The 14,144-nt window shown below is 35.7% G+C and overlaps 1 protein-coding gene across 2 annotated transcripts in view; it reads left to right on the top strand.

Moving 5' to 3' along the window:
• Positions 1 to 14,144, top strand: part of ITGBL1 (integrin subunit beta like 1) — a 207,524-nt gene that overhangs the window by 69,822 nt on the left and 123,558 nt on the right. For both annotated transcript variants that reach the window (XM_058743436.1, XM_058743441.1), the window contains exon 3: positions 13,803 to 13,949. In XM_058743436.1, coding sequence (XP_058599419.1) covers positions 13,803 to 13,949 — 147 coding nt within the window. The remainder of the gene's footprint in view (positions 1 to 13,802; positions 13,950 to 14,144) is intronic.

Below are 14,144 nucleotides of genomic sequence, written 5' to 3'. Positions count from 1 at the left end.
ATTTATTCTGTATAATAACCCTATGTGGCAATTATTGTTATTGTTCCCATTTTACAGCTGAATATTCTGAGATACATAGAAAGATTTAGTAACTGGTTCAAGTTCACACAGTAGTTACTGAGCGGGGATTTGTACACCAGCAATACAGTTACAGAGTTTGTGACTTTAAGTTTTCTGCCCTGCTGCCTCTGAAAAAGTAAAAGGAGCTGATGGTGTGTGTATGTGAGAGGATACAGGAAGAAGAAACAACACAGGAAGGAATACAGAGAAAAAAAGAAGAGATGCTTCTCAGGCCAATCAGGAACAAAGAAAATTAAGAAAAAAATGAAAAATAACCAAGTATTATACCAATGATCAGAGAGGAAATAGCATATTAAAAGGGTGAAAGGGGATCCAGCATAATTGATGTACATATAGAAGAGAAAAAACATGAAATTGAATGATTTTCAATAATATAATTCAGGATTACTTTGTTGAGACTATGGGTGTGCACGTTAATCTAGGGTAAGAGAACAACATATCCTAGAAAGAAATACAGATCAACCAGCAGCAAAATATAATATTGGTGAAGTTGTTGAGTTGAAAGATAAAGAATCCTGGGGGAGAACCAGGCTAAATACAAATAAGCAAACAAAATTCAACTTGTTCAGGGACATTTATGTAATCAAAATTGTTCAGATATGTGTACAAAAGACAGATATTTTCTTTTATTTTCTTTTTTTTTTTTTTAATTTTTTTTTTTCAACGTTTTTTATTTATTTTTGGGACAGAGAGAGACAAAGCATGAACGGGGGAGGGGCAGAGAGAGAGGGAGACACAGAATCGGAAACAGGCTCCAGGCTCCGAGCCATCAGCCCAGAGCCTGACGCGGGGCTCGAACTCACGGACCGCGAGATCGTGACCTGGCTGAAGTCGGAGGCTTAACCGACTGCGCCACCCAGGCGCCCCAAGACAGATATTTTCAAACACATAAAAAATGAGAGAATATATGCTCATAGCATTTTTTGAAGAAACCATCAGAGGGAAAAATTCTGTCACGGAGTAGACAAGAATCTTTAAGAAACACCTTTCCTCAGCACTGTAGATACAGCAGTGAACAAGATAAAACTTTCTTGGTTTTCATTGAGCCACCATTTTAGTATATGATGGTATAGAGAAAAATAATCAAAGAAGAGGAATTCTACAGTATATTCAAGAATGTTTGTAGTCAGGGCGATATTCAACTAATCTGTAGATGAGATTATAACAGTTGTTAATATTGAAATACTTCTCTAGCAGTTGATAAAAAGATGTGGCCCCGAGTTTCCTAAAATACTCTGCCTTTTTGTCCACTGCAGGCCTTCCCCTGGAATTTCTCTATGATCTCAGATCTGTCTGTGCTCCAACAACTGAGGTGTTAAGGCAGAAGCTAGCAGGGAGCTTTTGGGTTGGCCTGTGTTCTGATGGGTTATTCTAGTGGTTAAAAATTTCAAATATTTCACCTGTTTTAGTCACATTATTGGGATTGACAATCACTGGAAACAAACCCAAAGTCCAAAAGCAGATGAAAGTATAATTTAAAAAATAATCACGTAATGAAGTATATTAAATGAAAAGAGTGAAACACAGTCACATATGACAAGATGGATGACTCTTACAAACATAATATTGAGTAAAAAGTATGTTATAAAATTAAATATAACATTAAGTGACAAAATTGATACAGTATTCTTTTATAAAAATCAGAAAATATTTGAAGTTAAACCATTGTTTATGCATGTATACAGATGCAATAAAATTACAAAGAAAAGCAAAGAAATCATAAACAAAATTCAAAGTAGTTGGTGCAATTGTAGTAGGGCATAAGAGGTTCAGTACTCACTATCATCTTATTCTTCTTTATCTGGGTGGTGGGTACAAAACTTTTATTTCATTGATAGATGTTAAACCCTATGTAAGTCTTATACCCTTTTTTGTTTATGAGATTGCTTAACAAAACAATTCACATAGCAAAAAATGAAACCAACAGAAACAAGCTGAGAACATTTTAAGTGCCCAAAGTTAAAGTAAGAAATACAACAAAAGAATAAAATAAAAAAAGCAAAAGAAAAAGGTAATGAAATAGAAAACAAAAATAGAGTAAGGGTGCCTGGGTAGCTCAGTTGGTTAAGCATCCAACTCTTTATACCTGGTCAGGTCACTATCCCGCAGGTTCGTGGGTTTGAGCCCTGCATTAGGCTCTACACTGATAGTATGGAGCCTGCTTGGGATTCTCTCTCTCCCTGTCTCTCTGCCCCTCCCCTCTTGCATGCATGCCCATGTGTGCTCTCTCTCTCTCCCTCTCAAAATAAATAAACTTAAGAAATTAAAAAAATAGTAGAATAAAGAAAGCCCAATATTAAGTTTTTGAAACTAGACAATCCTTTTTTTTAAAGTTTATTTATTTATTTTGAGAGACAGATCATGAATAGGGTAGGGGCAGAGAGAGAGGGAGAGAGAATTTCAAGCAGGCTCTGTGCTGTCAGTGCAGAGCCTGATGCAGGGCCTGAACTCAGGAACCATGTGATCATGACCTGAGCTGGTATCAAGAGTTAGACACTTAACAGACTGAGCCATCCAGGTGCCCCGAAAACTAGACAGTCTTACTTATTGCACACCTGATCAGGGAAAAAAAAAAGCCGAACTAGTAACGAAACAAACAAAATGAAAAACAACAAAGAAACAAAACACAAAAAAGAAAAATATGTCATGAATGAAAATGCATACATTAAGTATAGAATTAACATAGTTTTAAAAACATAGTGAACAATGTTTCTCCAGCAAGATTGCAAATTTAGATGAATCTATCAATTTCTAGAAATAAAGTTTATCAATCTGATTAAAAAAATAGGAAATTGCTCTCTATCAGGAATGAGAGGAAGATGTTCACAACATAACTCTAATCAGTATTTTTACTTAAGGTGCCAGCAAGTGATATAAACAAAATAGTATTAAAATTTGAAACAGGGGCACCTGGGCGGCTCAGTCAATTAAACATTCTACACTTGATTTCAACTCAGGTCATTATCTCATGGTTGTGAGATTGTGCCCTGCTTTAGACTCTGTACTAGTGTGGAGACTGCTTGGGATTCTCTCTTCCCTGTCTGCCCCTCACCCACTCGTGCTCCCTCTCTCAAAATAAATAAATAAACTTAAAAAATTTTTGAAAGAAAAATAATTCAGAAATATTACAGTCAGTTCTCTATAATTTTAAAAATAAAAATCAATCTAAAGCAAATAAAACACAAAGCAAGACCTTACTGACTATAAGTGTTAAAAATCTCTCTTGAAAATTTTTCAAAAAAGGAAAATAAACCCAAACTTTATTTTTTTTTTTATTTTATTTTTTTTTCAACATTTTTTATTTATTTTTGGGACAGAGAGAGACAGAGCATGAACGGGGGAGGGGCAGAGAGAGAGGGAGACACAGAATCGGAAACAGGCTCCAGGCTCCGAGCCATCGGCCCAGAGCCTGACGCGGGGCTCGAACTCACGGACCGCGAGATCGTGACCTGGCTGAAGTCGGACGCTTAACCGACTGCGCCACCCAGGCGCCCCTAAACCCAAACTTTAGACTACCAAGACTAATAATCAAAATACTCAATATTAGAATTTTGCATATATATAACCTATCTATGTATCTTTTATGTACTAATTCAGTGATTTATTTACTTTTCTCAGAATTTGTTGCTAATTTTTCCTTTTTCCTTATGTATTTTGTGAGCATCTATCTTGCATATTTTTGTATTTATCATGATGGCTAATGGCTTTGCCTTTTTACCAGCTATTAATTAGCTCACTTGTTTGTGTGACTATTTTCTAATTTATTAATTCTGCTTTCATCTTTAATGGTCCCTTCCTTATTCTTTCCTAAAGATTGTTATTTTATAACTTACTTTTTAAAGTAAAAGCTTGATTTGTTTGTGTTCTTTGTTGCTTAGTATTAAAGATATTCAAGGAGTTAAGTTTTCCCCTTAACATTTCTTTACATATATACAAAAGGATCTGATAATGTAAAACAAAATAATATCTGTCCATATAAATTTTAAAGCCTAGATGAACAAAATAACTAAATACATGAAAAATAGTTATTTTTATTTAATTTAATTCAAATCTTATATATCTAAAACAAAACAAGACAAAATAACCATCTGAAAAAAATAATTCTTGTAAGTAATGAGTAATAAGTAATCAATTACCTGAAATTGACATTCCTTTTTTATATTATATATTAGTGTATATCTGTGAATTTATCCTAAGTTGACCTTAAGTGTAATTAGCTCCTCTCTCCAAAAAAATAATGTTGTTCATAAAAAAAAAATAATTTATAAACCAATAAAAAGGTTGAACTTCATCCACAGTTAACACATGCCAACAAAAATGTCCATTATAATTTTTAATGCTCAGATTGATACAGGTTATTTGATAATACTCTGTGTTATGTGTTGGCAAGTGTATCCTCACACATTGTTAGTGATAATGTATTTAATATAGTTTGAAACAAATCTTTCTATATCTATTAAGATTTTAATGGTATGCAATACTATTATTTCATCTATAAACTCCACCTATAATGATTTATCCTATGATATATTCATACTTCTGCACAAAGATACATGCGTAAGGAAAAATGCTTATGATGACTTTGTTTATAGTGCCAAATGATCAAAACTAGCTGAATGCACACCAATAAAGGATAGCTAAATTATTGTGGCTACATACAATCGAACATTATGCAAAGAGTAAAGAGTTAGAAAGAGTAAAGTAGATTTATACGGGCTAAGATACTAATATCAATAGCTGTTGGGAGATAATTCTCCATGGATCTCTTCTATTTCTGTACTTTTTAGCAACAGAGGCACAGATTGTTTTTATTATAAAGTGTCTTTTCATGGATATTTGTACAGACAGCAGGCTTGGAAGATAGACTTAGTGTCTCCCTCTGGAGCAAAGAAAACTTTATAGCTTAGTATAATAAAATAATGTCTCCTTCTGGGGCAAGTTCAGGTGTACTTACGGCCCATTATAAAAGAGTCATGGTCCCTGTCTCTTCCATTGTTCGCCTCCTCTAACAGAACCCACTGAATGTGCAAGCATCATATGACCCTCACTGTGTTGTCCTGTGGGAACTGGCATTTGATAAATGACTCAAACTGATATTTAAGTTACTGCTATTGATGAGTAATAAAGTCCTTTGACTCTGACCCAAGAGTCTCATGTCTTCTGCCAGAAACTGTGAGTCTCTAGCAGGTTAATTTGTTAGTTTCAAATAGGGTAAAATTGAATCTAGCCCCACTTCAGATTTCTTGACAGGAGTTCTCCAAGATGTGTTTTAGACTTAAAAAGAATTAAGACTTAGAACAATGTAAATGTTTTATTGCTAATTTTAAGAAAACTGATAAGTGTGTATATGTGGCAGATTTAACCTTGCATTATTTATCTTGCACCTTGGGTATATGGATATGCAAAAGAAATATTGCTTGTAATTCCTTTTTAATTTTCTCTGTTATTCCTTATGAGCCTTCCTCCTATTTTCCAACTGCTCCCTGAATGACAGGGGAAAAAAAATAAAACATAGTTCAAGCTTGCTTAAAACCTAGTATGATTCAGAAATGTAAAGACTATCAGGTTTAATGAAGTCTCTTCAGAATAAATGTGCCAGAGTTTTTTATTCCTCTTATTTACCTTATCTTTTCTCAGATGCATTGGGGAATATAGATTTTACTGATGCTATATCTTTAGGCATGATGGAGGGGGACAAGGAGGCAGAGAAGGACATGGCAAAGAATACATCAAAGAATAGAGAAGGAACAGATAAGATAAAGACTTAAATGTCAATTGATTTAAGGAATAAAAAGCTTAGTAGTCATCTTAGACAAATGTCAGTGTGATGGTGGGATTGAAATCTGATTGTGGAGAAAAAGTGAGACTGAGAGAGAAAACTACCTTTTTGGAGATTGGAATCAGAAAGGAAAAATGAACAGGAATAGAGATTAAAATTAGAGACACACGTTTAATAGAGGCAGTCTTGATTACATTTTGTGAAGAGAGAACACGACACACTTGCTCAATTTTATGGTATAAAGGGAAGGCGCTAATTAATGAAGCTGAGGCTGAAGTAAAGGAGAGAGAGGGACTATGCCTCCAAAGAACCAGAAGGCAAAGCAGTCAAGTCTTCTTGAAAGGAATGGACAGACCTTAATGTGGCCTCTGGGGCTGGAGAGAAGGAGACGAAGTGGATGAGGCAGGTGGGAGGAGGGAGGACAGGAAGTCTGGGGATTTCACTCTTGCTCCTGAGTCTCAGGGTACATGAGCTGAGTGGGAGACTTGAATGCTCATTAAAAATTTGGAGGAATCATTTACAGACATGAACCAAAGATTTCCTCTTCTGTAAGTGAGGTTGGCAATACTTATTTTCTATTTTTTCATGCCATTTTGATAATCAAAATAATATGAAGTAAAGTGATATGTCACTCAGGACTTTAGTATATATTTGTTATTTTATGCGTCATAGTATACCTTGGTAAAGCTATTTTCCAAAGTAAATAAATATCTGTTTGCCAGTCCCAAAAGGAAGATGAGACACATTATCTAGAATGATTAAAAAGGAGACACTTTGTAAATTTAATGATAGGTGAAGCTTATCTATCATACATTATGATAGCTGTAGACTTTCAGAATGGGGAATGACATAGCTCATGAGTCAAGAACAGGGAGGGCATTCTGGACTTGAGTGGGTCAGTTTTGAACTGATCATATTTTCACATGAAGATATTCCCTTTGTTTGGAGCCATGGCCACCACTGTTGTCACACTGTTTTTCTACTTCTCCAAATGGTTTGGCTTTAAAGGTTTCAAAATAAACTGAGTGAACTGGCTGTTATAGCTACCTTGCCTTTCCTTTTGATCACCTAAATGCACACCTCAGTACAATCTGCCTTTCCTCCTCCAGGATACATGATTTCTAGAAGAGTTCTACTTGTCAGATGAGCTGTGTCTAGTTTTTACTCCTAAGGAAATGAGGTAGGGGTATCCCAACAGAGCAACAAAGTATTATATCCTAAAAAACAAAAAAAAAAATTCTTACCCAATGGCTTTATTCACAATTTAATTTTTTTGTCTACCAACCTAGATTTTTAAAAATTTTTTTAAAGGAAATGTAAAATGACAACTCATTTTTAAGTATTCGTACCTTGACCATCAATTGCTTTTTAAATTTTATAAAATACTTCTTGAGTTACTGAAGAGTTTTAAAAATGAATAGTAATGAGCTCAATTTAGTCTCCATGCCAGCTACTGATAAATATTTTTCTGGTGACTGATCTTTATATTGTAGAAAATGCATAATTTAATGTCCTTTACCTGCTTGAAGAGAAAGTTTTCGTTTTTTTCCCCAATCAAGTCAACCAATTTGTCAACAACTTTTATTAACTACCTACTTTATAACAGCTTAGAGCAGAGGTATTGTACCCTAGGGAGTTACTGAGTTAATAGAAAAGGAAATTATTGCAATTAGCAGATTTATAATAAAGTTAGCTGAACATACAGTGTTTGTTAATTTTTGAACTGAGAAGGAAATAAAAAAATAAATTGTTGCCATCTGCTCCTTTTTAGTTGTATGAAGAAAAAATAACATTCCAGAGAATTGCTTGATCATAACATTTGAGGATTATGAGGTGATCATAGATAATCTGTGATTTTAGCCCTGGCACTGACTTATTTAAGGAGCAATAAAAGAGTTCTTTATTAAAAAACAGATTTTATAAAAAGTAGACTTTACAAACACTCTTTATAAAAGTTCAGACTTTTTATAAAAAGTCTACTTCTTGGGCATAGCTTGGAACCTTTATATGGGGGACAGTTTGCACAGCCCACAGGAATCTAGTAATGCAGTTGGGCCAGAAGGAGAGGTGTGGTATTCTTTTCACGTGAAGGAAGTGGTTTTATTTTCTAGGAAACATGATTTGGGGAATGGAGGAATTTTAAGTAGAATGAACAGAGATATACACCATAAAGAATCATTTGGCCTGTTTCTCAGTGATTGCCTAGGGAGTGTGTTTCATTAGAGGGGGGATTTCTACTAAATTGTTTTCCTATCTCCTTTGGACACAAGTTAATGGAGAGCAATATATACTGTTGTTCAGAGATTTTTGCCTGGGAGGTTCAGAGATGGCCTTGGCCTCAGCCATTATTTATGGAGTCATCTCTGAAGCATATGGATTAAAATTACTTTTCCAAGCCACAAACTCAGACGTGTAAAATGATAAGCCTTTATTTTTCTGTAATTCTTTGAAATCATTCCTTGAGCTCTCCTATATTACTCTGTTAGGACTGCTATAACCAAGTACCAAAACCAGATGGTTTAAATTACAGACATTTTTGTCCCTCATTTCTGAGGGCTAAAAGTCTCAGATCAAGGTATCAGCAGGGTTACGTTATGAAGGAAATTTTGTTTTATGTCTCTCTCCTGGGCTTCTGGTGGTTTGTGGTGAGCACTGGGGTCTAGAGAAGTTAGGTGACTGGGGCCTGAATTCTTTTATCTACCAACTTTAGCATTATCTAATTTTAAAGAGTAAAGTCTGATAACCTTACTGTTAGGAGTTCTTTCACCAAGGATTATCAATAATCCAGTTCAGGGCCTGTGAGTTCCAAAAGGAAACGGCAATAAGTAGACCAGTGCTGTCCAGCCACCAATCCATGGCTTTTACGGACACCACCTTTGCTAGAACAAAAAGGGTCCTTTCAAGTCTGTTGCGGTGAAACTAAACAGATAATGTTGGCTGTAATGGCAAAAACACAGCTTTTCAGCTTGTAAACTATGTGACCTTCAGCAAGCTAATTATACTTTAGTCCTCTTCTTTGTAAAACTGGGAAACAAAATCTCCCTGGCTCCTTATGAAAATAAAGCAGACTAGCCTGTATAAAGTACTTATGGTACCTGGAAGCTAATAATTACTGTTGTCCTTTTCCTGTCTTCTAATTTCCTGATCAGGGTCACGTGTCTGATTAATGTCAAGGCAGGACTAGAGCCCAGACTTTTTATTTTCTAGGGCAAAGCTCTCTGTTACACAGAATTTTTCCATTGTTCTCTGGAATGGGAAGCAGAAGTATCTAAGAAGTCATGTTTTGTTGGCCTGAGAAGCAAGTCAGGGACTGGTGCCCCTGTCCTGAAAAGGGTCAAGATTCTATCGCAAACCATGAAATAATTATAATACTCAATAAGGGATCCTTTCACAATCTTTTGTTAAATTCTAGGTGTGGCATAGTAAGTTCTTTTGTTTCTTATACCTAGAGAAGGCTGGGGAACGTATAATGGCTCCAAAAGAATAGAAGAAAATTTGAGCCTATTAAGTGAGCTTGTTTGAATATTCTGGAAAGTAGGACACAGTGCAGGTCATGGGAATTTGCCTATTTGACCAACACAAATAGATTTGCAGGGCCAACTGAGTGCCTAAATTAAGATAATCTCTTTTGAGGTTACCATGAGGTTCTAGAGTGGTATACCTAGCTTATTTGACCCCCAGAGAAAGTCAGTTTTTAACATCTAAATGTTAAAATCTAAATGATAAAGTTTTTGTTAGTAGTATACGTGAGATAATGATTAATAATCAGGATTTTCCCAGTTTTGTTGCAATGTAATTGATAGGTGACACCGTGCAAGTTTCAGGTGCATGATGACATGACTTACACGGGTTGGGAAATGATGACCACAGCAAGTGTAATTAACATCCATCGTCTCATACAGGTACACAGACAATGCTTCCTTGTATCCTAGTCCTCGTGTTGTACATTGTATACCGAGTACTCCTTCTAACTAAATTTGTACCTTTTGACCACCTTCCTCCAACTTTCCTCCCTGACCCCCTGCCTCTGGAAACCACAAACCAGATCTCTTTTTTCCATGTGCTTGGGTTTTCTTGCTTGTTGGTTGGTTGGTTGGTTGGGTTTTTGTTTTTTGTTTTTTGCTTTTTTTAGATTTCTCCATATAAGTGAGATCATACAGTGATTGTCTTTCTCTTTTGGATTTAGCATAATGCCCTCAAGAACCATGCTTGCTGTCCTAAACAATAGGATGTCCTTCTTTCCCATGACTGAGTAACATTTCATGTATGTATTTTTATCCATTCATCTTATACCTATACCTACCTATATGTACATCTATGTACGTATGTATCATCTATCTATCTATCTATCTATCTATCTATCTATCTATCTATTTTTCCCCTTTTGAGACTTGAAACCACAGATATATGGCTAATCTGATAGGCACATTAGTTTCAGCAGTTTATTTTTACCCAAAATATCAGTAGACTTGGAAGAGAGTTCATTGCTATCTTCTTTGTCTCTATTATTATTTTTTAATTTGGAAAAGGTAGGTACAATTCTTTTTCATTGGTATATACAAATGGCTAATAGATTTTTTTTAAGTTCTTCAATCCTGGAAAAGTCTTTATGTCCATTTGCAGTTTGTTTTAATTTAAAAATCAAAAGCAACCACTTCTGCATTGCTCACTAATGTAACAAATTCGTCACCACTGCCCCTGGCATAAGTTAGGCTTCCCAAGGTGAAAGTGATCCAGAAGTAATGGTGGAGCTGCTGATGCGTGTTAGAGAATCACAAAAGCAACTTTATTCTGTCTTTGCTGGGGTGGTTTCCTTTATCAGTGGAGATTGAGGCAAGGCTTAGCTCACCTCAGGGAAGCACTGGAGAAAGCAGGCCAGGCCTCCACATTCTTACCTGAATACGATGCTAAACTACTGGATTTTACCCTCCACTATGGCTTGTCTGTCCTTTCCAGCAACTGGCTACTCGACTGCCAACCTGGAAACAGCAAGAATGGCCTTTTACTTTTTCTTCTTTGTTACTTTGGCAGGAGGTGTTTTGGCATTTCTGTGACATACTTGTTTTGTGTGTGTGTTTTCTCCTGACTCCTTGGGAACTTATTTGAAGGGCAACAGACATATTGCCAAGCATCTTGGATTGTTCATTTTAAGACCACATTTTATAAGGGTTCTCTGGAGAAGAAACAGACCTGGAGAGGCCTACACAGCCAAAACAGTGAATGCTCTGGTGGTTAGGATTTCAGATGGCTGGCAAAGACTACTCTTCAACCTTGGACAATAGGAGCCCTCTTCTGGGCCTTAAGATACAGGGGTTTTGCTTTGGTTCTCCTGGGCCATCATTCCCAGAAGATAAATTATTTTGAAAAATGGAATGTTTTTGAAGCCATATTGTTGATGCTGTAATGGAGATGACCTATAATATAAGTACAATAAGATAGCAACCCTATTCCTTGGGGTCTGCTCAAGAAATTATTAACCAGAGAGAAAGAGTAAAAATGGTCTGAAGATTTTCTGTCTTAAAGAAATTATATATTTACCTTCAAATTAGGTCATGCAGGGTATTACTTGATAATTCTTGACAGTGAAAAAAATTGATTTCTACTCACTTTCCTAAATGGGAAAAAGTGAATCAAGGACACCTTTACTGGGTATAAAGTTTAGAAACAATATAAAGGCATATGACCCTGTCCTACATTGACTATCTTCTTCACCTCTGATCAGATGCGAAATGAAAAGTTGAAAGCACATTATCTAATAGAGTGTTGCTGTAAGTGTGGTCTAGGAAATTTATGTGCTTTATGAGAAAAAGAGGCATCTTAGTAAAAAAATATTATGTATTCTGAGTGAAAATTAAATAGCTTTTTTATGACAGGACATTAAGAAGCTTCAGTGTGCTGATTTATATCATGACACACTAAATATATAGTGGGACTCTTTCCCATGTTTATTTTATCACAGAACCTTTTATGGAAGGAATTTCTGAACCGGGGCCTCCATGAGCTAACTTTGGGGTGTAAGCACCCTAGAATATTGCTCCCCCTAATGCTTCTTTGGGTCAATTTGAGATGGAGGGTCCTTTCCTATCATCTGTACATTTTCCTTAGTTTCCCTATATTTTTAAAATCTCCCACCTTTAAAAAATCTGTAACCTTTGGCCTACCCACCACCACCCATCTCTGTTATATATACCGTTGGTTAGGATCCGAAATGTCCCATCCCAAAGAAACATTGAGTATTCTTTTATTCCAGATTCAGCAAATCATTGCTACTGCATTTCATTATCTTCTAAATCATTTCTATTTTCTTTGCTGTTTAGATAAAGCCGTTTTATTGAGATGAACCATAAGAAATAGCTGGTATTAAACTAATAATAGTGGTGATCTCATGTGGTTCAGCCTAATACGCTAATATTATAAAAGAGTAATTACAGTTACCGAGATACTTCTTTGCAAAAAGAGACTTAGCCACTTCAAGAATTTGGCTTAATACTTTTATAAATAGACTGGATGGTTGGCAGGAGAGATCACTTATGCTTGTAAATGATACCAAGTTGGCCGAGATTGACAATATCGTGTAGGGCCAGACAGGAATGCAAAATGATACAATCAATTTGACAGTAATGTGCACTGGATAAAATGAATTACAATTAGGGTGCATGCAAGGTTTTGTTTGCAAAATAGAATAATTAATTTGAAAAATGCAACAGGAATAGAAACATTTACATGGACTGGGCAACATTCAGAGGAGTTTTAAAGTCACAACCAATCATAGATTCAGGCTCTGCTGAACATGCCCAAATGGGACACCTCCGAGTCATTCATTCTGACTGGCCATCTGGACCTCATCATGTGGATTTTGGCTGCCACACTGAATGACTGCTGGCACTAGATCAATGATTCCATTCCACTCTGGTCTATGAATTTCAGGCATTGGGACATAGCATTATTATTTTGAGTAATGTAAGAATATTCTCCCTGCAGCCCATTCAAACTCTACTCACCTTTCAAGGCTCATTTAAAGGTCAAGGAAGTTCACAGAATCTCTCTCCTGTTATTTCTATAGGAGACTATATTGCTCCACACAAGGTCTGACGAATATTTCTGGCTGAAGATAACCCCATCTTTGTTTTTTTTTTTAAGTTACTTTTTAAGTTACTTGAGGACAAGAGCCAAGTATTGTACATGTATTACAGTTGGATCTGACTAGTGTGTAGTCAATATAAACATTGGTAGGATTCATTAACCAAGACTTAATAAAGTTAATTATCATAAGAATAAAAATAGCACAATGTTGACTCAAGAACACGAAAAGTTGAGAAACTTCTGTGGAGGTAGATGACTATGGCTCTTAACCCTTTTGATTCTTGAACCATATTTTCTTATTAAGAAACAAACTATGTGCTTCTTTTTCATGTCAATCTTATCCCAAGGTGGTATTTAATATGTCCATTAAACTTTATTACATGCTAAATGCCAATAAATCAAAGGCCAGTGTTTAGTTTAGTGGAGTTTCATGTAAGACTTGTTACTCAGAGTGGTGGCTTTAAGTGTTATAAAATGCAGTTAAATGGGAATAATTTTTATTGGGCTGTTTTGTCTTAAATGTGGAGGTACTAGACGTATCTTTGTTTTTTAGTGTTAAATTTTCTGACAGAAATTATACACTAGAAGTGTATAATTAAACTTCTAGTTTATGGTCTAGTGTCTCTACAAATTAATTAATGGTTTAAGAGTGATTTATCAACTTTGGTTATTGAAATAAAATCCACATATTCCATTATACTGTATGCATTAGCATTACCCCTCGGCCTCCATAATGTACATGTTTTTGAATTCATTCTAACTCAGTCCTGAACCAACATCACCCTTAAGACTTTCAGTTACAATAATGGGTTTCTCTGAAAAACAATTTGAGTCTGACCGGATGTTGTTAAATCCTCAGGCCATGGTAAGTGTGACTGTGGCAAGTGCAAATGTGACGAAGGATGGTTTGGGGATGCCTGCCAATACCCAGCTCACTGTGACCTGACAAAGAAAAAGAGTAACCAAATGTGCAAGAATTCTCAAGATGTCATCTGCTCTAATGCAGGTAAGAAATCTATGAAAATCCTTAAATAATCAAATTTGGGTTTTAATGGAAATATGTAGGCATCAAGAAATGTGGAACCTCTGAGAGAGAATGCTTTTGAGTATATATTTTTGAAATGAAATTCAGATAAATCAATAGGGAAAAAATGTCATCTTGCTGAGACTGGCAAGTTTGATGCTCTCCAGCTGTTCCAAA

The sequence above is a fragment of the Neofelis nebulosa genome, chromosome 1 (assembly GCF_028018385.1).
Source record: "Neofelis nebulosa isolate mNeoNeb1 chromosome 1, mNeoNeb1.pri, whole genome shotgun sequence".
NCBI lineage: Eukaryota > Metazoa > Chordata > Mammalia > Carnivora > Felidae > Neofelis > Neofelis nebulosa.
This window is presented reverse-complemented; position numbering and strand designations above follow the sequence as displayed.